Below are 21,752 nucleotides of genomic sequence, written 5' to 3' on the forward strand. Positions count from 1 at the left end.
GATGCCACTCTGAACCCTGCTAGCAGCTCTCCCACTACAACCCAAATAAATTACAGCATTTCATAACATCTCCCAAATATGCCATGAGGCCAGGCTTTCCACCCAGCACACCAGCTCAACCCTGCTGAGGCTCTCAAACCACAGTCCATGTTCTCCCTTAGCACACGCAGTGCTTCCTTCATCCTATCCTCCACCTTCCCCTGAAGGACCTTGCTCCTGAAGCCTGTTGCAGCTCCTCAGAGAACAACAGATGCACAGCAGAAATGATGCTTTTTCAGCTAAGGGCACTGCTTTCTCAGAATGAACACCTCTCCCTGCCAAACCACGACAGTCCTGTCTGCTATCACAGCACTAACACAGCTTTGAACCCAAATGTGGCCCACCTGCATTTGACTCTTACTTTCTATACCACCGTAATGGCTTTCAAGGATGGAAAATCCCCAGAATGCAGTTGCAGCACAGAAAAAGCATCATCAACAGAAAGTAAAACCACAGAAGCCTCAGCAAACTGCAAAAGACAGCAGCTGAGTGCTACTCCTATGAAGAATTATTAACAGTGATAACAACTAAGCAAAGCGACCCAGAAGCCATACATTTGCATGCTGAGAAGGATGTAAGGCTTCCATGGACTGCAGCTTGTTCTCTAAGACAAGCACTTTTTCCTGCAATCTGTGGATCTCCTGTTTGCTCTGGGCTTCTGTTTTCTGTAGCGTTTCATAGTCCAACATCTTCTTCTCAGCTAAAGAAATCTGCTCTTTCAAGAAAGCTATTGCTTGTGTCTGATCTTTGTATTCGCTGTGAAGTTTCTCCAGTTCATGCACCCTCAGCTCAGCATCCCGACACTTGTCCTTCACGTCTTGGAGCTCCAGAAGGTGCTGATTGCTTTTGGTTTCCAGTTGCATTTTCCAGTTGCTGTTACTTTTTTCCACTTCATCCACAGCCTCCTGCAGCTTCAGCTTGAGGCTCTCTTTCTCCTTTATGTGAACAGCCGTCTCGATGTCATGCTTTGCCTTCAAGTTCTCCAGTTCAAGCTGGTGTTCCATCTTGATGCTCTCCACCACCGCCTTCAGCTCCACAATCTCCTTGTGCTGGGTGTCAGAGCCTGTATTCAATGTGGCTTTGAGGTCCTCCAGAGACTTCTGGTGGTCAGAAGCTAACGTGTCCAGCTTGGACTTCCAGTTGTCCATCAGCCCCATGTTCTCATTGGTGGCCTGCTGAACCTTATGCTTCAAGTCAACAATTTCTTGCGAATACTTCTCATTGACGGCTTTCAGCTTCTCCATCTCCTGCTGGTACTTCTTTAACGTCTTCTCATACTTCTCCTTCAGCTGGCTGCTCTCCTTCTGGTGCTCCTTGTTGGCAGAAAGCAGCTGATCCCGCAGACGAAGTGCCTCAGACTGCAAGCCAAGGCTGTGCTCGGGGGTCTCTGCCTGGTGTGAGCTCCGCAAGCACTGCCGCAGCTCATCCACCTCGCTGCGCCGCAGGCTCAGCTCCTCCTCCAGCTGCAGGATCCGGGACTGCTCCGCCACCGTGGTTAGCTGCAATGTGACAGAGAAGAGAAAGTCAGCACCCGCTGCCCATCACTGCACCCATCCCTTTAGGAAACGGGCTTCGGTGGAAATAGATCCGAAGTACATTAGTCAAAATTCAAATAAAAGGGGAAGGACACCCAGCACCCTCCAACCTGAGCACAGTTTTGCACCAGGGTAATTATCACCGATAACTGACAGCTACATCTTTGGGCCAATTACAGTTTGCTTTTCTAATAGGAGCCACTTATTTTCAAGACAGAAATACATACCTTTGACAAAACCCTTTAAGTTTGCTAGAGAGCAGCACCAGCAGTTTATGAAAAAATAATGTCCTGAAAGGCCATTATATTTCCAGACCAGGCACCTTGCCAGATGATGCACAGAGGAAATGTGACTGCACATGCAGGAAGACCGCAAGCATTGAAACCAGCATTAAGCAAAATGTTTCCATTCTTGCTCAGCAAACCTTGGCCTACAGACCCCACCTCTGCTTGTCATTTGCTTACCCTGGTGTAAAAAGGAAAAGGGATTTTATGCGTGAGTACTTGTTAGAGTTTGTCAGGAAAGTAAAAAATAAGGTAGAAGGCAAGAGGATGCAGGACAACAAATCTAATGATGGTTAACAGGGAGCATAAGGCCTATGGATCGGTGCCATACAACATGAACACAACCTAACAGGGCAGAACTGCCTGCTGGTCACGGGGAGTTGGGTGTGCTCTGGCGATGGATGTAGAAGAGGAGATATGACCAGCTAAAATATTAGAAAAAAAGCAGAAGAAACAAGGAAACCAACTGAATCTTCCAGTGTCAAAACAACTCCACTTCATTCACCATATCCCCCACAACCGCCAGCCCAGGAGGACTGGACAGTTTTGCTTTTGGTTGGGCAAAGGGACACTCCAACCATTTAGAAACCTTTTGGAAAACCTTACAGTTGTGTTTTCAACTCTAACAAACCCACTGCTGAGAAGCAGGCTCATCACAGTGAGCTGGCCATTCCCATACCACCCAACAGCATGAGAAAGATCTTTCCACATCTGGCAGCTGTCAGGTTGGATATTAGGAAGAACTTCTCCTCAGAAGGAGTGGTTAGGCATTGGAACATGTTGCTGGGAGGTGGTGGAGTCACCATCCCTGGAGTGTCTTAGGAAAGGGACATGGGTTAGAGGCAGTGTTGGTGCTAGGTGGACATTTGGACGAGATGATCTTAGAGGTCTTTCCCAACTTTAACAATTCTATGATTCTTTCAGGATTGGGTGCAGGTTCACATGGGCAGTGCGTACATACGTTGCTGCACAAGGATTGGAGCTGTCCCATTTGGTCTCACCACTGCTCCTTCATTTCGAACCACAGCTCCTACGGCTGGAGCGGGGACAAAGGGAATGCTGATTGCAATGTTATCTCCTATTACAGCCTCTGGGCAGCATGAATTGTGCAGGGTTGCAGGTATTATTCGAGCATGTTAACTGAATGATGAGTTGTGAAGAGCTCATGGTCAAATGGTGGCATGGGGCAGAGAAGCAAGCTCAATCTGGGAAACAAGTCCTCCCCGCAAGAAGCCAAGCTAGAAATCAGACAGTGCTACCATTTCCAGGGAGGGAAAGAGCAAAGAAAAACCAAACCAAATAAAAATCAGGGATGCCTACATTCAAGCCAAAACCAATCAACCGCATAAACCAAAATGAAACCCAAAGCGGTATCACGAGCATCAACGTGGGGGCAAGCGCTGTTCTGCAGGCAGGGTAAGTGGGAGTGGATTACCCTGGTGTCCTCTAATTCTCTGAGGAGTTTCTCAGCCTGTGCCTTCTCAAACAGCAGGCTCTGCTCGAGCTCCCGTATTCGGGCATGCTCCAACTGCGTCTGAGTCTGGTCACACAGGGGGGAAAGGAAGAGTAGAGATGGGGAAAGGGAGGGGAGAGAGAGGGAGAGAGAGGGAAAGAGAAGGCTGCAACATCATCTCTGGCATACAGGATAAGGAAAGGTAGTTCACAACAGGAGGAGAATAAAGATCCAAACAAGCAGGAAAAATCCAACCAAACAGAAAATGGTCACTGTGGGATTTTACATGGTACTCATAGCAGCTATTCACAACAAAATGCAATCCAAGGGGAAAACAGCCCTCTGCATTAGGAGTAGGTAATTCCTAAAAAGCAGAACTCTGACTGCTGCAGACCACCAGTACAAGATCCTTGCATCACAAAACGATCTTGCAGTGATTCTCCCACATCTCTCCTCACAAGGTTGATCAGATTTACAGTAGGACTACTAAAAAAATAAAAATCTACAAACTGTGCACCATGCACGCTGCAGTTCTGGGTTCCAAAGCAAGAAGTGATGATACACAAAGAGGTCTCTTGCTCTTCAGGTTGACTGAAAAGGAAGTTGGAAGTTCCCATCCTTTTTTGCTCTGGAGCCACCTTGAACCCTGCACTAGGTGGAAAAACACAACAGGAGGTCATACTGTGCTCAGCATCTGCTAAAACCAAACCACACTGCACTGAGCATAAATCAAAGAAACATAGATACTGGGCTGTAATACAAATCAGGGCTTAATTTTGAATAGGGCTGCTGTGAGTTTCAAAGCAATTTCAAAAACCTAAGACTAGTAGCCTTGTACAAAAGACAGCTTGAGAAAAATAGCACAGATAAGTAAGCTAAGCACAAGAAGCTGTCATAACCTGACCAAATCCAAGAGCACTGACTTCATACAGTGCTTTCCCTTTAAGCAGAAGCACCATATAGAGGTCCTTGGTGGCAAACTTCTGGACTCTGCAACCATCACTGTCACATCACATTAAGTTTCCCATAAACCAAAGAGGGGATACAAGGGAAAAGTGGATGCAAACTTTACCTCTTGCATGCTTCAGCTTACAAAAACATTTTCCTTTGGAATAAACTGGACCTACCATAAAAGGAACTTGTTCTGAACCAGATAGATTTATATATAGATATAAATCTATTTATAACCTGTTTTCTGACCTTCATTTTCAATAGAACTATTTGCTTTCTGCTCTTTCTATTGGAACTGTTTTTATTATTTGTGTGTTTGTTTGTTTTTGCAAATGTTTGATTGGTTGTCCACAAATGAAGTTGATACTTGTAAAAATCCATGTTTCTCTTGTCTTGAAACATACCATTTTACATAGACTGTGAAGATCTCAGCTACCAGTTATATTCAGATTACTCCATATCATACATGGTCTGTTGGAGCCCAGGAGGAGGAAAAAAGGTGTAGTCTCAAAAACACAAACATTATCAAACTTCTCGGTTCACATCACTGCAATGCACTGAAGTTGCTTGAACACATCCTAATTCAAGAAAATTCAAGCCTTGGTACTCTAACTTTGTGGCTTCTCCCATTCTCCACACAGCTCAAAGATCCCCACCTTCAGATGGAGCTCCAGGTTGGAATTCATTCACAGGGATGGTTGTTCCATTAACACTAATGAACTTTCATTAGTTTACTCTTGCTCAAAACACCCACATACCCCTCAGTAATGTAAACTTTTGGAACTGCCCTCACTACTGGTAAGTCATTTAGCCCACAGATGCTGACCCATCACAGAACTCATCTCTGAATCTCCACAAAGGACATTCTCAGGATTCCTGAGGTCAGCACTCAAATTTCCAGCTAAGCTACCTCAGTACCACCTGATATTCCTTCTCAGCATCCATCAAACCCACTGTTTTCCAAGTCTTGAAAATCAATATGAAAATAGAGGAGAAAAAAAAAAAAACAGGGAAGAAAGTTGGACCGACTTTCTACAGCCCTTAAACACAGCTTCATTTAAGATTTGCATGAAGTTCTGCTTTATTACTTAATTTTATGCCATTTGATTTGCCTAGTCCCCAAGAGTCAGCCTCAAATCAAAGTTTTCCTTTGAGGAAGGGCAGAACTGCATTTCAGACTTAATTCCCATTATTAGTCTCAGAACTTCCAGTGGTGTGTGAAGTGCCATGCAGATTCCAGGCAAGAAGCACAAGATAAAACCTCTCCAAGGGAAATATTTTTCTGTAACAGGAGTTTTCCACTATAAAAAGCTTTTCTGCCAAGTTTGTTTGTTTTCCCTGCCATCGCCTTCCATCTTCCAAAGCACTACAGCATCAGCAGTGCCAACCAGGATCAAAAGAGGACTTAAATCATGATCACATTTCAAGGCTAAACACAGAAATCCTCCCACTTTATCGAATGTCTAAATATTGGATCCATAGCTCCAAATGCTGAAAAACTCCAAGTTTATAATGTGTCAAGGATGGAACTGTCCAAAAAAAAACAAAAACCCTGGAGCCAAAAACCACAGAGAAAAGGAGAATCACTTCTGAGCATCACACCTGGTGCTCATCCCAAAGGGACCAATGGATCAATGACCCTTCTCTAAAGCACTGGGGGAAAGCAATCAGCTCAGCTCAGTATCAAACCCATTTCATTCCCCACTCACTAAGGCAGGAACTGCACTTTGCTGTCCTTTGGCAAAGGACTGCATCAGGGCACTGCAGATTTACACCATCAAACATGATTCTAATATCTTTTGGATAAATAGAAGTTTATACCAAGACAGTCACATGCATAGCAACATACTCCATCACCTGGTTTTCACATTTTCCTGGCCCTCTGTTAATAGAATTGAAGTAGGTCCTTTGATTTTCCTGGCTGTTATCAATCTAGCACCATAGCTAAAGATGAGGAAAGCCCTACAAGTAACACTCGCAGAGCAGAGCCTCACTTTCACAGAAACATTTCCTTCTCCTTCTTTGCACATACTCAGGACAAGCTCCTAATACCACTTCCAGTTTATTAATTGCAACAAATTTTAACACAACTTGACAACTCATGGCAAATTCTAAAGCCAGGCTGGCTGGACACGAGCAATTCCAGGCAGCTCCTACTGTTACCAGTGATGGGGCAACATACCAAAGATCAATCGCCACAGTTTTTGTAGCATATCCACAACCATCAGTAAAGAGAATGCATTGCTCAGAGTCAGGTAGGAATTACTACACACACAGCTCCCAGTTTGGCCCCCACATCCCAGTGAGGGCAGTGGGAATTACCTCCAAATCCCCCTTGGTAATGGATTCTTCTTCCACACGGAACTGCAAGTCCTCCACTTTCCTGTGGGAGGAAGAAGAGACAAAGAGCAATCAGTAACACCCAGATTAGCACCCTACAAGCAGCCGTTGCACATGGGCCATCCTTGTGCAATAAAAAGATGAGAAAAGAAGGAACTTTACATTAAAAATGCAGAGGTTGCATCAATCTGCCATGCATAAACACACATAAACTGGAAGTGCCTGGGACTCTTTTGCAAAGTCTGAACATAAAATCTCATAATAATACACAGTAATTCAATCTTCTGCTGAATTCAGTCTTCTTTGTTCTCTTTACTGATTTAAAAAAAATAGCAGTAATGAAGATGTTACGCTGGCAGCCAGATGTAAGGGCTCTGATTCAGTTACAGAGACAAAAATAGCTGTGAGAGTACATATCTAACTTCATAAACAAGCTTCCTTGTCTAAACCTCCCCTAATTAGAGGAGGCATCTGTTGATATTTAGGAAATAGCTCAGCTGTCGTGGGGTAAAGGGCCTCCTGGAGCTGGGAAAATGAGCTGCCTGCCCAGAGAGCATGAATGAACAACTCCTCTCCAGGAGGAGCACCGTCCCACTGAAACCAGCACCATTTCCAGCTTTCTCAGTTAACACACAGAAATGCCTTCGTTCCCACTGGAGGGCTCAGTTATACGTATGGAGCAATTGGCCTCCAAGAATGACAAACAGATCTTTCCTCTCATCCAGAAAGGAAATGCATGCATCATCACACGGGGCCCCTGGGACGAGGGGAATCGCACTGTATTCCAGTTTGACTTCCATTTCTCAGAACGTCCACAAATTACCACATCACAAAGAGATATATATGCTGCTTCTCCCCGTTCAGTATCTTCAGTATCAGGAACCAAAAAAGAATGAAGATGGTTGGAAGCCTTCAATAGCTTCATAGCCCAGCAGGAGACCAAGGCTGTTTGGCCATCAGCCAGCAGTGGCAGAGAATTGTTGCCCACAACGTACAGTTAGGGCAATATCTGCCATTGTCACACGCTCTTGGACATGCAAGCAGCCTGAAAATTGTAACTGGGGTCCCCATCAGGAACAGAAGTGCTTTTTGTCCAAAAAACTACCTGTATTTGGCAGGAATATGGGTCCAACCACACAACAGGCAGACTGTAGTAGCCAAGACAGGGGAGCACAGCACATGTAAAATACAAGGAGACATCCCAGGATGTCTCTCCAGTCACTTTCTTGTCCTTACATCCAGCCAATGCCATTCACAACTAAGAGCTTCATCTCCTCTATGGTTTCAACTCTCCCACACCCATTCACTCCTATTTTTACCTCTTCTCCTCTTCCAGTTGGTTCAGCAGTTCAATCTTCTCCTTCTGCATCCCATCCACCAGTGCTCGTGCTCGCTGGAGATTCCCCTCTGCCTCTGTGACATACTGCAGCAACAAAAAGAGCCCGACTCACAAAAGCTGGCAACATTTGAGGTACAGAGCTGTTTAAAGAAAGGATCAGAACAAGGGAACAGAAGGTTCTGATGATCTATTTCAGAGGCTGCTATTGTAAGAAGGTAGATTTGCCAAAAAGTCCAGGACATGAGCATCAAAAAAACCTGCTCAATCTCCCCAAGCTGTAAATCTGATCCATGTTTCAGTGCTTTTCAGATTGGAACCCTTTGGAGAATCCAGCTCTGATTAGATTTAAGCACTTGTAGCCCAAACAGTTTTGAAAATCTGGTCCAAAGTCACCAGATCCAGTTCTGCCCTCATCACTGAGCAGGAGATTCATTTTAGGCTTCCATTAATTCATCACTGATAACTACCAGAAAATATCGTTCCAGAAGGAAGACGTCAGCTTGCAGTTGATTTACCATTTCCTCCCATGGTTCTGGCAGGCAGGTGTAGCCCACCACAAAGAGAGTCAGTGCAACCCATCCCTGCTCCCTGCAGCTGAGCAGGGTTTATAGACAGCAGCAAGGAACTCAGGGCAAGAACAGTTTATTAGAGGGCCATGCACTGATGAACAGCATAAACATGCAACTCTTTTCTTTGTACATTCAGGTGGATAAAATACCATCTACATATATTCTTGAACAAAAATCAAAATGCTAGCACGATCACCCTGCTTTCCTTACAGTTGCTTAATATGATCAAATCATCCCCTCTGGATAAGCAGGGACTTACACCAACTGAGCTGATGTTCTCAGCAGCATCTGATAGTATCAAAGAACGCTGCAGTGCAACCACAGCCAAGGCCAGAGCAGGTGGCTCAGGGCACTGTGCTTGCTTCCCACTGCATTTTAGCACCCAGATCTATTGAGCCACCAAACTACCTTCTGTCCTTGGTTTGGCATAGCCCTGTTCGTGCTCCTCCCTTGGAAAAGAGAGAGCGTGTTCCAAAGGCAGGAATGGAGAAAGCCTGCTGTATGGGAAGCTACCTCCACACAAAAGGCAAAAAATTAGAGCCTAGTTTGCACATGGAACCATGTTTACATGTTTACCATGGAACAGCTTGAGTTGGAAGGTACCTTACAGCCCATCCAGTTCCAACCCTCTGCTGTGGCTGGGTGCCCCCCACCAACTCAGGCTGCCCAGTGCTCACCCAGGGCCTTGGGCACCTCCAGGGATGGGGCACCCACAGCTTCCTTGGGCAGCAGCGTCAGGGCCTCAGCACCCTCTGGGCCACCCCTCCTCCTACCTGCTCATGTTGGGCCTTCATGATGGCGATCTCCTTCTCCACCTCACAGATGTGACTGGTGGCCTTGGCCACCTCGGCCCGCTCCAGGTCACGCTCTGCCAGCAGCTGCTCGATGTGCTGCTGCTTCTCCTTCAGAGCCTCCTGGAGAGCCGTGGTGCCAGAGATTTTACGGGCATAACGAGAGGAGGTCTCAGTCAGCTGGAGAAGAGTTAAAGAGACAGAATAAAGCCATGTTCTCCCCAGTCTAGAACAGCTTGAAGTCTAGGCTACTGATCATTTATTAGGCTGTACAGAACTGCAGTTCAAGCTTTGGAACCTCTGGGCCCCACAGGTCAGGTTAATGAGTCTGCGGAAGTTTGCTCTGCCATGCTACAATGGAAGAATCACTTCCCAAAGGGTGGGAATTGGGTTAAGAAAGATTTGCATGTACTGTACTGCCTGCCTTTTAAAATATATGTTGTTGATGTCCAGCACTGGTGCAGTCCCAAAGCGAGCTCAGTTAGGACGACTGATCTCAAAAGGAGAGTGATGTTGTTTGGTTGGATCCACTCCCAGTGATGGATACTGCACCCTTGTCCCCAGCCAAGAGGACTGCAGGTGCTATGCAGCACACACTACGTCAGAGCTTTTAATAATATTTCTGCTGCTCTGGTGTCTGCCTTCTTGAGCATCTTCCAAAGCATAAGGCATGTGATCCAGGAGATGTCAGCCCTTGGTGCTAAAATGCAGTCACTGCAGGGCTGGAAGGCAGAGCTGCTAAACAGCACACTGCTACACAAACACATGGGCAGGGAGCAATGGCATTTTGTGCAAGGATCTTACAACAAAACTCGCACTTGACAGCAGCAGAGCTGAGGTGCAGCCTATTGCAAATTGTGACTCTAATGGTCACAATTGCTCAGTGTCTGGTTACACCTCTCACATCCGTGGAAGGAGTCCAATTTGTAAGGTCGGAAACCATATCCCAAACTCCACTTTCCTCATCTCATTGACAGGGAAGGAGCAGCTGCCCCATTGCAGCTGCTGAAACTGAACTCCAGCCCTCCCACCTCGCAGAGCTGAGTCCCAGCAGCAGATGGAGAGTGGAAAAAGCCACTTACCAGCCCACTGCGGCTGGGTCTGCCCCCAACAGACGAAGCCACGGAGCTGACAGAGCTGATGGAGGAGCTGCTGGGGCTGTGGGTTAGGGCAGACACTCCCATGGCCATCCGCTTGCTCTTCTTCGCCTTGGCAGGGCTGGTTGATGGAAACCCAATCCGAATCACCTTGTGGATGGGAGCAAAGAGGCCGAACTTGGGAGGGCACTGAAAATACCTGCAACAGGAGAGGTGCTCTGTATCAGAAGGGTGATAGCACCCACCTCGCTCAAGCACTGCAGAAGGGCATTGCCACGCACTGATTGCTACACGTTTTGATGAGCTACCAGGAAAGACCCATGTGGTTGCCCAGATAGTATCCCAATACACTAATGCAATGAGAGCACACGAACTCCTGCCTTTGAGAAGCAAACCAGGCCTCCTCAAACCAGCATCTGCGTGCTCTCCACCCCACTAGCAGGAAAGTCTCATAGCAGAGTGTATTCACAAACCATACAGCTCTGCATTGTGTTTTACCAGTAAATTTGTCCTTCCAGAGCATGAGGAGTAGCAGCTTTCAGCTCATGCTCTGCCCAGCACAAGTCCTCTTTCTCCAGACATGAGCAGCTGCTTCCAAACTGCTTTTACTTGGAAGCAGTCACAGGGCTGCGTCACAGAGCTCTGTGTGCTTGGGAGGCCAGAGAACAGCCTGATCCCCATCCAGATGAGAGCAATTTGTTTTCAAACACCTGCTCAACTCCACCCCTCCTCCCCCCTTTCCCAAAAAAATAATCTTTAAAAAAAAAAGACCCTATGATCCAAAACTGCTTCGCCCCGTTTGCTGCTAAAGGCTCTTGGAAAATCCAGCGTGCCACAGGCAGATCTTAATCTAGAATGGAAAAAAAGCAGGAAAATCTGAATGACCTCTTGCAAACCAGACAAAGCCCTCCTCAGCATCATCTTTTCAACCACAACTGACACAGGCAGCCCAACAGCACGGCACTGGTCTACACGTTCTAAGCACAAACTGGTACTTGGGGTTTTACAACACAGCCCCTCACAGCCCTCAGCAGCTTTTTGCAAATTAGAACCTGCATCACACTGCATCTACCCACCTACTTTTAGTCCAGATTGGAAGTGGTTGCAATTAACCTTTACACAGTTCATAAACAGGAATTGGGTCCTGAACACTTGTCAGCAGAAACATCTGCTAGAAAACCTTCTTCAGCTTGAGGAGAATCAGTAAATTCAGCTGATCTACCATCAGCTCACCCAGAGAGCTCACCTCAACAGAGATGGAATCCTTTGCTCGCTCATTTACCCCTCATTACCTTCCCTACCTTAGCACAGCTGTAGCAACCAGTTACTGCAGCACAGAGCCTTGGGCAGCCAGGCCAAGCATGCTCACTAGATGGCAACAGGCACCAAAGCAGAACCCTTGGCAGTGTCTTCCCAGATGATTCTGGCAGGATGAACTCAGGGCAGTATCAGAAACACCTAGCAGCCATGGCAAACACTGGGAAGGCAGCTTATGGGGTGCCTGCATGCCCCAAGGGAGTCAGGTTTATTATGAGGGCTTTCCTCTAAAACCCTGCTGACAAAATCAGTGCGTGCTGGCAGCTGCCAATGAGGCATTTTCACTGCTGCAAAACCAGAAGGTTAGATGAAGGCTCAAGGGATGAGCAGGGGCATGCGTTTACTATGCCAGGAGATCTGCATCATTGGCTGGGATGAACAGGGCAGGGGTGCCTTACAACTTCCCCTCAGTTTCCCCTCTTTAACCAGAAACTCTGAATTCACTCCAATTCCTTGATCCTGCCATGGAATCAAGAGCAGGAACAAAGCATGAAATGCAAGACAAGAGACATCTTGCAGACACGATACACAACATAGCAAAACAAAACCATGACACAGCAGTTCCAGAAGAAAGATGGCCTTCAAAAACTGGGCTTTCAAAACCCAGCAATAGAGGTGTGAAGACAAGAAGCAGAAAGCACTCCAACCACTCACATCTGCCTTCCTCACATCCCATATGCACAAAGACAATAAATCATTTCTTGACAACCTGAAGATTAAGCTTAGAGATAATTTATTTTGCATGATAAAGAAAGCAGGGACTTGGATCCACTCCATCACATTGATTCTTTTCATTTGAGAATAGGCTGGAACTCAGCCATCTGCTGCCAATCATCTACTGCTTTCTTGCCCTGACATTGAACAAGGCAGCATTTCTCTGATTTTAAATCAGAACATATGACTGCTGATTCAACACAAGAAACCTTTATTACAGAACCTGAGACCTAACAGCAAAGGAACTCTCAGTTTCTGAGTTGTTTCAAAGTTAAAGCTCACTTTTAATGTGAGATTCCCTTAAGAAGCTCTGAGAAATCAACTGTACTTCCCCTGAAAGGGGCTTGTGGAGGACAGGAAATCAGTTCCACTTGTGTTGGATGAGGGTCAAAGCACTGATACGTAACTCAGATCTGAACATCACCAAACTCAGGATGCGATGCTGGGGGCACTCCCTCATCCAATTTCTATGTGATCAGAAACATCATTGCTTGGGAAGCTTGCTGGGTGTCCCTGCCTGATTATCTAGATACAACAAAGGCTTTTTTGAAACAAAAATGGTGGAAGAGTCCATTGAGGCAGAGCTGGTAAGATCCATCAGCTGTCCAGGAAGGTGGTGGAGTCACCATCCCTGGAGGTGTTCCAGGGTCATGGAGATGTGGCACTGAGGGATGTGGACAGCAGGGATGGTGGGAGTGGGTTGGGGATCTTAGTCTTCTCCAACCCTAGCAATTTATGATTTATGAATTACAGAATTAAATACAAGAACAGATGACAACCAAAAGCAAGAACTGGATTCTTCCTCCCACCCCACCACATCCAACCAAGCACCCCAGCCATTCCTCCCAGCCCCAAATGGTGTTTGGTGCCATCACCCAAGAGGTGGTTGGACCCCACGTGCCCGACCTGTTTTTTGGGGAGCTCAGTACCTTGTCCCAGCCACAGCCCCATCGTTCTTCCCCAGGGGCTCATCCAACTCTACTCCACACCACTCTCCTTTGGCAAAATCTGTCTCTCCCACGTAGCGCACAACTCCTGTCTTCGTCCCACCAACCTGTTGGGGATAAAATGCTGAGGGTTAGAGGCAAAAATGGCTTTAGTGCAGGTCAATTAAAGCTGGGATAGCTATGGAGAGAGAAGGGGGAAAAATAATATCTATCAGATTTTCCACTGTAGATGTAATGAAACCAGAACAGATAATTTTCATACCAAAGCCTCCTGGCACTAAAGATATCTTTCCCATCTACAAGCAAATCTCCCACTTTTTGACATGCCTATCTGGGAGACGTCAGGACAAATACAACAAGAACATCAACTAATTGCATACAGTCGCTTGTCAGGCCTTGGAGGAGTTCAGCCCTCCAAGCACAGCCTTCTGCAAAGAACGAGCATCCGCACTAATGGGGTTTCAGCTCTCTGCTCTTTCAGCTGGCAGCTCTGGGACAGGATTTCAAAGGGATAATCTGAGCAGCAAAGCATTCTCACTGCTTGTCAGCTCATCCCCATGTAGAGTTTGCTAGCACATAGCCAACAGCCCTTCCAGCAAACCTCTCAAAATACAGATATTTTGTTCAGAAAGAGCTCTGCTTATACCTACGCACTCTACGTCAATTCACTGAGTTAAAATACCATCTTCTTGTACTGTGAGGCTTCAACTGCCACCTGGTTTTCCACCTCCACCATGGAGAAATAAGAATAAATCACACCTTTTGCTCCCATTTGTACACTTAAAACTTTGAACGTGCAGAGCAGACCCCAGGACAGCGCAGGTCAGGAATGCACAAAGCCATGTTTTGATCACTGCAATGAGAACACGTTTCACTGAGCAGCAGCTCTACCAGCTGCCACTATCTTTACACCTATGGGTTTCATTAGATATTTGTGCTGAGACAAGAAAGATGGAGAAGTAGGAGGGATGTTCTAAGGATTCAAGTGAATCAGCACATAATTTAAACCTTTTTTGGCCTCTGCTAAGCCTGTGTTCAAGGAAGAAAGCTTAACAATCTTAAAATTAAATCTACAGCTTCTATCTTCAACGACTGGTGGTTATTAATTTCCTTTATATTCAATTTTACATTAATGGGTGTCAACAAAATTATATTATCCTACAGAAAACAGTGACAGAACACAAATCTCCAGTCTTATATATTCTGGGCTGAGGATGTAACAGGTTTATCAATCCTTAATCACTAAATATCCTGAACATGTTTATGCAAATGGAAATGAGTGTTCCCAACCTAAAAATAACTGCACCTGAAAGAGCACAGCTCTGCAGGATGGGTCCTACCCCTCATCCCAGGAGGCCAAGCTGCATGCAGCTCAAGTTCATCTTCTGTAATTTCCCTTATTAGGAATTTAGCCAAGTGTTACTTATGGAGAAAACTCGATTCACTGCAGGAAGGAGGAAAAGCAACACAAGGTAGTTTTCAGGTCCTAAACTGTGCGCAGGAGTGAAATGGTCTAATTTCAGTATTGGGTACTCGGCCAGTTATAGGTTCAAGCAGTCTCAGTAAAATTCTTTACTCATGATCAAACAGCAGTCCTCTTTTTTGACTTATTTGAGCTTGGACAGTTTTATTCTCTTAATATTAATGCAATGATTTAATGTCCTTCTAATACGTTCCTTGAGCTGCAAGTTGAGTTCAGTGGAGTTGTAATTCATCCTAATGTCGTCGATAAGAATTTAACACTTCTGGGAGGCTCCCTCAAAAAACCTGATGAGCTCCCTCCATCACTGTGACTCTCACCACACTGCTCTGGGGCCTCTACAAAGGGCCACTTCCAAACAGCACAGCAAGTCAAAGGGTGGATAGGTTGGAAGAGACCCCAAAGACCATCCAACTCCAACCCCATGTTGTGGACTGGATGCACTCCATCAGCTCAGGCTGCCCAGGGCCCACCCATGGCCTTGGGCACCTCCAGGGATGGGACACCAACAGCTCTCTGGGCAAAGAACTCCCCCAGATGGCTACGTGATTCCATTTTATTTTTCTCTTTTAAGAGTTATTCTGTCATACTTGCATGGCAGCCCATGGTGAACCTCCCAACTTTTGGCAAACACAACAAACTCCCATGGATGGAGAGCCTCAAGAACTCATCCAACACAGACACACAGATTTATTCAGCCTTGATAATCTGTTAACACTGCTAAAACAAACAACATGCTTTGGAAAAAGCCAGCTGGCAGGTCACATCAGCAGACACAGCAAATGGGCTCATCAAAACAGAAGCATTTGTTTCTATTATACCCTTCAACAAATCAGAACTATCACACCTTGGGAGGAAGATAGAAGCAGTTTCACTACAAAATGAAACAACTGTCTATAACTGTCCACCTGGCACAGTACTCAGGGCCACAAATACACCTCCAGCACTGAGTCTATGGAGTTCCCTTTCCATGCCTCTGTCCAGAGATCTGTGTTTTGACCTCCTCAACAAAATCTCTCCAGCAGTCTCAAAGTCTTGAGCTTGACCTTCAGAATGATGAGAAGCCACAGATACAAAATGGTTCTGTATCCTTCAGAGTGCACCAGAAAAGCACTGTGTCATCAAAGAGGTCCACCCACCTTCCTGCTATCTGTAGTAACACTGACATCCTATTTTACTATGGCTCTCTCATCAGAATGACAAAATTGGATTCAGACCAGTGTCCCAGGGCTGGAAAGCCAATGATGCTGATCCTCCCAGACACTGTCTTCATCAGAGCTGCTAATGTATCATTTAAACAATTTGTCCAATTAGCACCAGGCCATGTCTTGATCTGGCTGCTGCAGGTCCAACTCCTGTCATCTGCATTTGCTCTTTTCCCTTACACCCTGCTTTCACTCTCAGCAAGAACCTCAACCCAGGGCCTGTGAGTGATGCACTGTTTGCAATTCACTGCTCAGGGAGAGGGGAAAAAAAAAAACAAAAACACTAATTCAGATCAACAGGGACTGTTTTCCAGTGTCAGGCACAGTTCACAGGCTGCAGCCCCCTGCTTGAGCACATCCCCAGGCAGAAACCACAGAGATGATGCTGTGCTGCCTGCTCATAAATCTCATACTCCATCCTCATTCATTTTCTCTGCTCCTTTCCAAGCCATTTCCACAAGGCAAGGCTGCAGACCAAGGTGGGAACATGAACAAGCACAACATACTGACACATCTGTGCTTTCTTTACTCAGAGGACCGTCATACAACCATACAATATCCCAAGTTGGAAGAGACCCATAAGGATCGTTGAATCCAACTCCTGGCTTCATACAGGACCACCCAAAAATCAGCCCATATATCTAGAATTGTAGATAGGCTATAGGGTGTTGGGCAGCTTGCCCTGTGGCTGGGGAGCACCTCCATGCACAACAACGTGACACCAGTTCCCAAATCAGTGGTCGCAGCTCAGAGAATGAGTGCCCAACCTTTTGGTTTGCCTGGGCCACACTGAGTGAAGAGGAATCGTCTCGGGACTGCCAACTACTTCTAATGAACAGCACGAGCTGTTCTTGTTAATTCTACACCGACAATGGATGATACCAACAAGAACTGGAGCCCATCTTTATGGAGGAGTGCTTCTTGCTCCTGTTTGAGGGGCAGGCTTTACCCAGCATTAAGCTGAAGCAGCCATCCTTTCCCTCAGACAGGCATTTGCCTTTTCCTTGTGCTCATCTCAGGAGCATATTTCTACTGAGTTGAGTGCTACAAGCTGCTTCCCAGCTCCTTGCCATTTAGCTCTTCCAAGCACCGATGGCAGAAGATTATCACACAGGACTTGACTTACAGAGAATGCCTTTAGCAGAAGCAAAGCATTTTGCATCCAGACCCTTCAAATCACGGGAAATAACCACCTGGAAGTACAGGGGGATGAACACACACCTATGGGAAATGCATGTCAGCATTTACAGGGGTACATCCCAGCTGGCTGCCAGGCAGAGCGCTCCGCTGGGTAAGGTGGAGATCTGGTTCTTCTTCAGGTGTGTAATTACTGTTCATGACAAAGGAATTTTTATAACCTCTTTTAACCCAAACACTTACCTCTGGGGCTCGCCCATCCCCGCAGCACAGCACTGCTGACACAAGGCATCCATACACATTTATCTTTCAGGCAGCAGTGAGAAAATAATGCCCTCGGGATGCACTGCAAGGGGAAAGCCTGCAATTACAGCATCCCTTCCTGGGGCTGCCTTTGATACCAAGTCCGCCCATGTTAATAATACAGTTTGCTCTGCCACGAGGCACTCACAACTCTTATTTAATGTCAAATTTAGCACACAGAAGACAAGCATTGACCAGTGCATTGGCCTAAATGAATGGTTAGGAGGGTGTGTGCATGCACAAAAAGCCTCCAAGGGTTAACGCTGCAGCAGGGCAAGGCAGCAGCTTTTTATTTATGTGCTGTTATCTCTTAGTTTCACTAAGTTCCTCAGTTCCTTCCTAATGCCCCACATGCCTTCACAGCAACAAGACTTCAGTCCCAGGGCTGACACAGCTCAAAGCAAGCTGCCAGCAGAGCTCACGGCTGCCCGTGCCCAACGAGAGAGGCAAAGGCTGCAGTTCCCCTCTCAGGGAGCTGCTGATAGCAAGGATTTATCACTCAGCTGTTTAAAGGCTTTCTGCAGCTTTGGGCTGGCAAATCAAGTCTGGTGTGTAGGTTTGCAAGGGGTGCTAGAGAAGAGGACACGATTAGTTTACTCATGAGAATTTCCTGCCATTTGCCAAGAGCAAGAGGTGGCAACACGCTACTGGCAAAAACCACTCTGCAGTGCACAGATGAGAAAGTGATTGCTATTACATGCCTGAGGTGAGCCCAGAGCACCTTCCCAGCAGCCAAAGTCGCCTGCCAGCAAGGCAAGGCTCCATCACATCCCACCTCCAGTGCTGTCCATTGCAGGAGCAACTGCAGCTTCAGCCACCTCCAAGTTCTGGCAACATCACAACCACAGAATCCAGCTGAGGAGTATCTGGGGCAGCACTCCACAGGAATACAGTCAATCAGGAAACACCACGGCCCTTAGGTAGTCATGTTTGTTACTACATTTCAGTATGGAATTGTGCAACCTCAGTTTGGGAACATAAGGATGGCTAAAGGACAGAACAACTCTATGAAAAGGATATTCTTTATTTAGACTTCCTTACTGAGAAATCACCTCCTTCCCACCATCCTTAAGCAAGCACTTTAGGGTGGAATCAGTTCAGCTGTTCAACTGCCTCCCCCTCAAAGCATGTAAAATGCATTTTCTTAGGGGGAAAAAAAAAAAAAACAACATAGCAGAGATTCCTCTCAAGCAGAAAGTGCTCAACTGCTCCATCTCCTTTTCCATCCGTCCTGTCCCTGGAGAAAGGCAACAAGGCAGACTCGCATTAATAGCAGCACTCGGGCAATTGGCACACTTTGGGAAGCTCCCTTCTCACTAAAGCAAAGGTTAATTGTTCCACATTCATCTGCCAGACCTCAAGAAATGAGTTCCACAGCATCACGGTGGAGGGCTTTTTTCACCTCTTTAATGCAATTTTTGCATCTCTGAGAAAAAGTCTGAGTTCAGAAGTGCCAAAGGCAAACATTACCTAACTCTTCTAGTGGAAAACTCCATTAGGTTACTCTTAGCAACTGCTTCAGTTGGAAAGGCTCTAAGAACAAAGACATAGAAATGCAAAAATGGCTCAAATCCAGATGATGGCTGGACTTGGTGATCTTAGTGGTCTCCAACCTCAACTGTTCTGTGATTCTATCTGTTCTTTTCCCAGATCTCTGCTACTGCATGCAAACAGCTCCTGATATTTCCCTAAGCTGAGAGCTTCTGCTTGTTTCAGATTTGTTCTTTTGAAGTTATTCATTACAGTAACAAAGAACAGCAAAAATTCTCTCTCACAACATCTGGGGTGGATAAGGCAGCAGGCTTGGAGGGAGGGCTTCCATTTCATTTATAAACAAACAGAACAACAACAAAAATACAATCTAAACAAAGAAACAAAAAACAGAAGGCCAGGGAGAAAATCACCAGCAGTCTCTGTGACATGAGCATGTTGAATGCTCAGTCTGCATATTTTGCTGCTGCTAAAAGGGGCAGTCCTCACTTGAGCACTGTCCCTCCAAGAGGTGAAGGACAAGAGGGAAGCAGACAAACCAGCCAGAGAAGGACAGATTCCTAAGGTTGTTTTTTTTCCCCATGAGCTTATGAATGTTGAACCCAATCAGTGTGTGTGAACAGAGCATCTCTGCTGCTGCCCCTGGAAGCAGTGGGACCAGCAGCAGGGATGATGCATCCATCCATGAAGCCAAACCCTTGTCTGTAACCAGAGGGGAGGTCTGCCTACACTTCCCAGCTATAGCTATTGGTATTAGAACCACATGTCCCAAATAAACTACACAGCTGGGAGCCAGGCTGTCCAGGATGCACAAAGACCCACTCCTGGAATCTGCTACCCCCGTTGGCTGAAGTCATCTTCATCCTTCGGTTCCATGGATAAGGAAGAGGTGTGTGCCCGAATGCTGGCTTCTTCACAACATTTGATATCACAGCATTCATCAGCCACGCTGAACAAAACTGTGATATTCTTTTCCTTCTCAATCTCCACTGAAGAAACGACTCCTTTGCTGGGCCAAACTTCCAGTAAGCCATTTTAGCACAAGTACACCACCAGTCACTCTAAAACAACAGATATCAGTCACAGATAACCCAGCCTTCAGTGCAATGTCCCACCCTTCAGTAACAATAATCACAAGTTTCTTTCTGTATGGGAAAGGATTTAACATCACATCCAATATCTTAGAAACTGGAGCACCACAAGGGGAGTAAAGAGTATGCATGAACACATACAACAAGACACACTCTGCAAACCCCTCAAAAGCTGTGATACACACCATTATGGAGAGCATTGCTGGGATAGAAAGTAATATTTTTCTTCTAGTTCCCTCTCATGTTTGAGTCACTCTCAATGGCACTCTATTGTACTGGGAAAGCCCCGAGCAAGCAGTACTCTGGAGTAAGTTGTCTTGCACCAATTAAAAGAAAAAGAGATATCCACAAGATACAGCATCCCAAATAACAATTAATGCAGAAGTTTGTTTGTTTTTGCAATTAATGCTTGGCTAAGGAACCCCCTTCCCAATGCCACATTCCGCCCTGCATCTGACCACCACCCATCATCCTTCCCTCACCCCAAACTTAACCAGAAGCACCCAGGGATGGAACAAATTCTTACCCTTCACCTTTTGAAGGCTACCCCCACCATCAACTCACCAGCACGCGGTCCCCGAGCCGCAGGTCCTTCTCCCCTTTCTTCACAGACCCACTGTCCGACAGGTTGGATCCCGACTCGTTGCCCGTCTTCATGGCGCTGTTGAGGACGCTCTCCCTCAGCGGGATGACGCGGGTGGAGAGCGGTGGCGTGGCCGTCCCCGAATGCAGGGACAAGTTCTGAGCTGTAAGCGAATCCACGGAGGGGCCGTCGCTCCCTGAGCCCTCAGCCACGGGCTGCCGCGTCAGCTTGGACGGTCGTGTGAAAATCCCCTGCAACGGCTGGCACTCGAAGTAGCGCACGCCTCCAACGGAGCCATCGTTCTTACCCACGGGATCATCCAGCACGACTCCCGCCCACTGGCCCGGAGCAAATTGTGTCTCCCCGAGGTATTGGATCACTCCTGGCTTCACTCCGTTCACCCAGACCCGTTCGCCTACCACAAAGTCTCCCAGGAAGTCATCGCCCACCTCGGCAGCCTTCGATCCCGACTTCTCGGCGCTGGAGGTGGAGGTGGCACTTTGCTTGTGAAGAGGTGAGCCTGCAAACCAAGGGAAAAGGGGTTGGTATGAGGAGGAATCCTACATCACAGAATCATTAACGTTGGAAAGACCACTAAGATCATTTAGTCCGACCATCAATCCATGACCGCTCTAGGCCACGCCACTCAGCGTGACAGCTTCCTTTTTCTGGAGCACCTCCAGAGATGTTGACTCCCCCACCTCCCTGTGTCAGTGCATCACCACTCTTTCTGAGAATTTTTCCCCAGTATCCTCCCCTGGAGCAACTGATGATGGCCATCACCTCTCATCCAATTGCTGTTACTTGGGAAAAGAGGCCAACCCCCAGCTCACCACAGCCTGCTTTCAGGGTGTTGTAGAGAGGCAGCCAAAACACCAGCATAGGGCATTTACAAAAAGGAAACATCTGGGAGCATGGCTCAGGTTGCACATTTACATCAGGCAAAGGTTAGAAACTGGGCAACCCCATTAATTACAAATCTTCCTTGGCAGAAAGGCAGTTTGAACTGAAATCTCTACGTGCTGCCCAGTTTCTACAGATCTCACATAAAATAAACGACAAACTCTGTGTCATCATCCCCCATTA

The 21,752-nt window shown here is 46.6% G+C and overlaps 1 protein-coding gene across 3 annotated transcripts in view; it reads right to left on the reverse strand.

Annotated features, from left to right (window-relative positions):
• CLIP2 (CAP-Gly domain containing linker protein 2) overlaps positions 1-21,752 on the reverse strand; it is a 58,588-nt gene that overhangs the window by 12,737 nt on the left and 24,099 nt on the right. For 2 of the 3 annotated variants that reach the window (XM_010721814.3, XM_010721813.3), the window contains exons 3-10: positions 20,648-21,186; positions 13,359-13,483; positions 10,384-10,597; positions 9,284-9,481; positions 7,922-8,025; positions 6,585-6,645; positions 3,294-3,398; positions 594-1,538 (exon numbers count right to left, since the gene is read on the reverse strand). In XM_010721814.3, coding sequence (XP_010720116.1) covers positions 594-1,538; positions 3,294-3,398; positions 6,585-6,645; positions 7,922-8,025; positions 9,284-9,481; positions 10,384-10,597; positions 13,359-13,483; positions 20,648-21,186 — 2,291 coding nt within the window. The remainder of the gene's footprint in view (positions 1-593; positions 1,539-3,293; positions 3,399-6,584; positions 6,646-7,921; positions 8,026-9,283; positions 9,482-10,383; positions 10,598-13,358; positions 13,484-20,647; positions 21,187-21,752) is intronic. The other variant, XM_031556415.1, reaches the window with a different exon arrangement.

This window comes from Meleagris gallopavo, chromosome 21 (assembly GCF_000146605.3).
Source record: "Meleagris gallopavo isolate NT-WF06-2002-E0010 breed Aviagen turkey brand Nicholas breeding stock chromosome 21, Turkey_5.1, whole genome shotgun sequence".
Taxonomy (NCBI): Eukaryota; Metazoa; Chordata; class Aves; order Galliformes; family Phasianidae; genus Meleagris; species Meleagris gallopavo.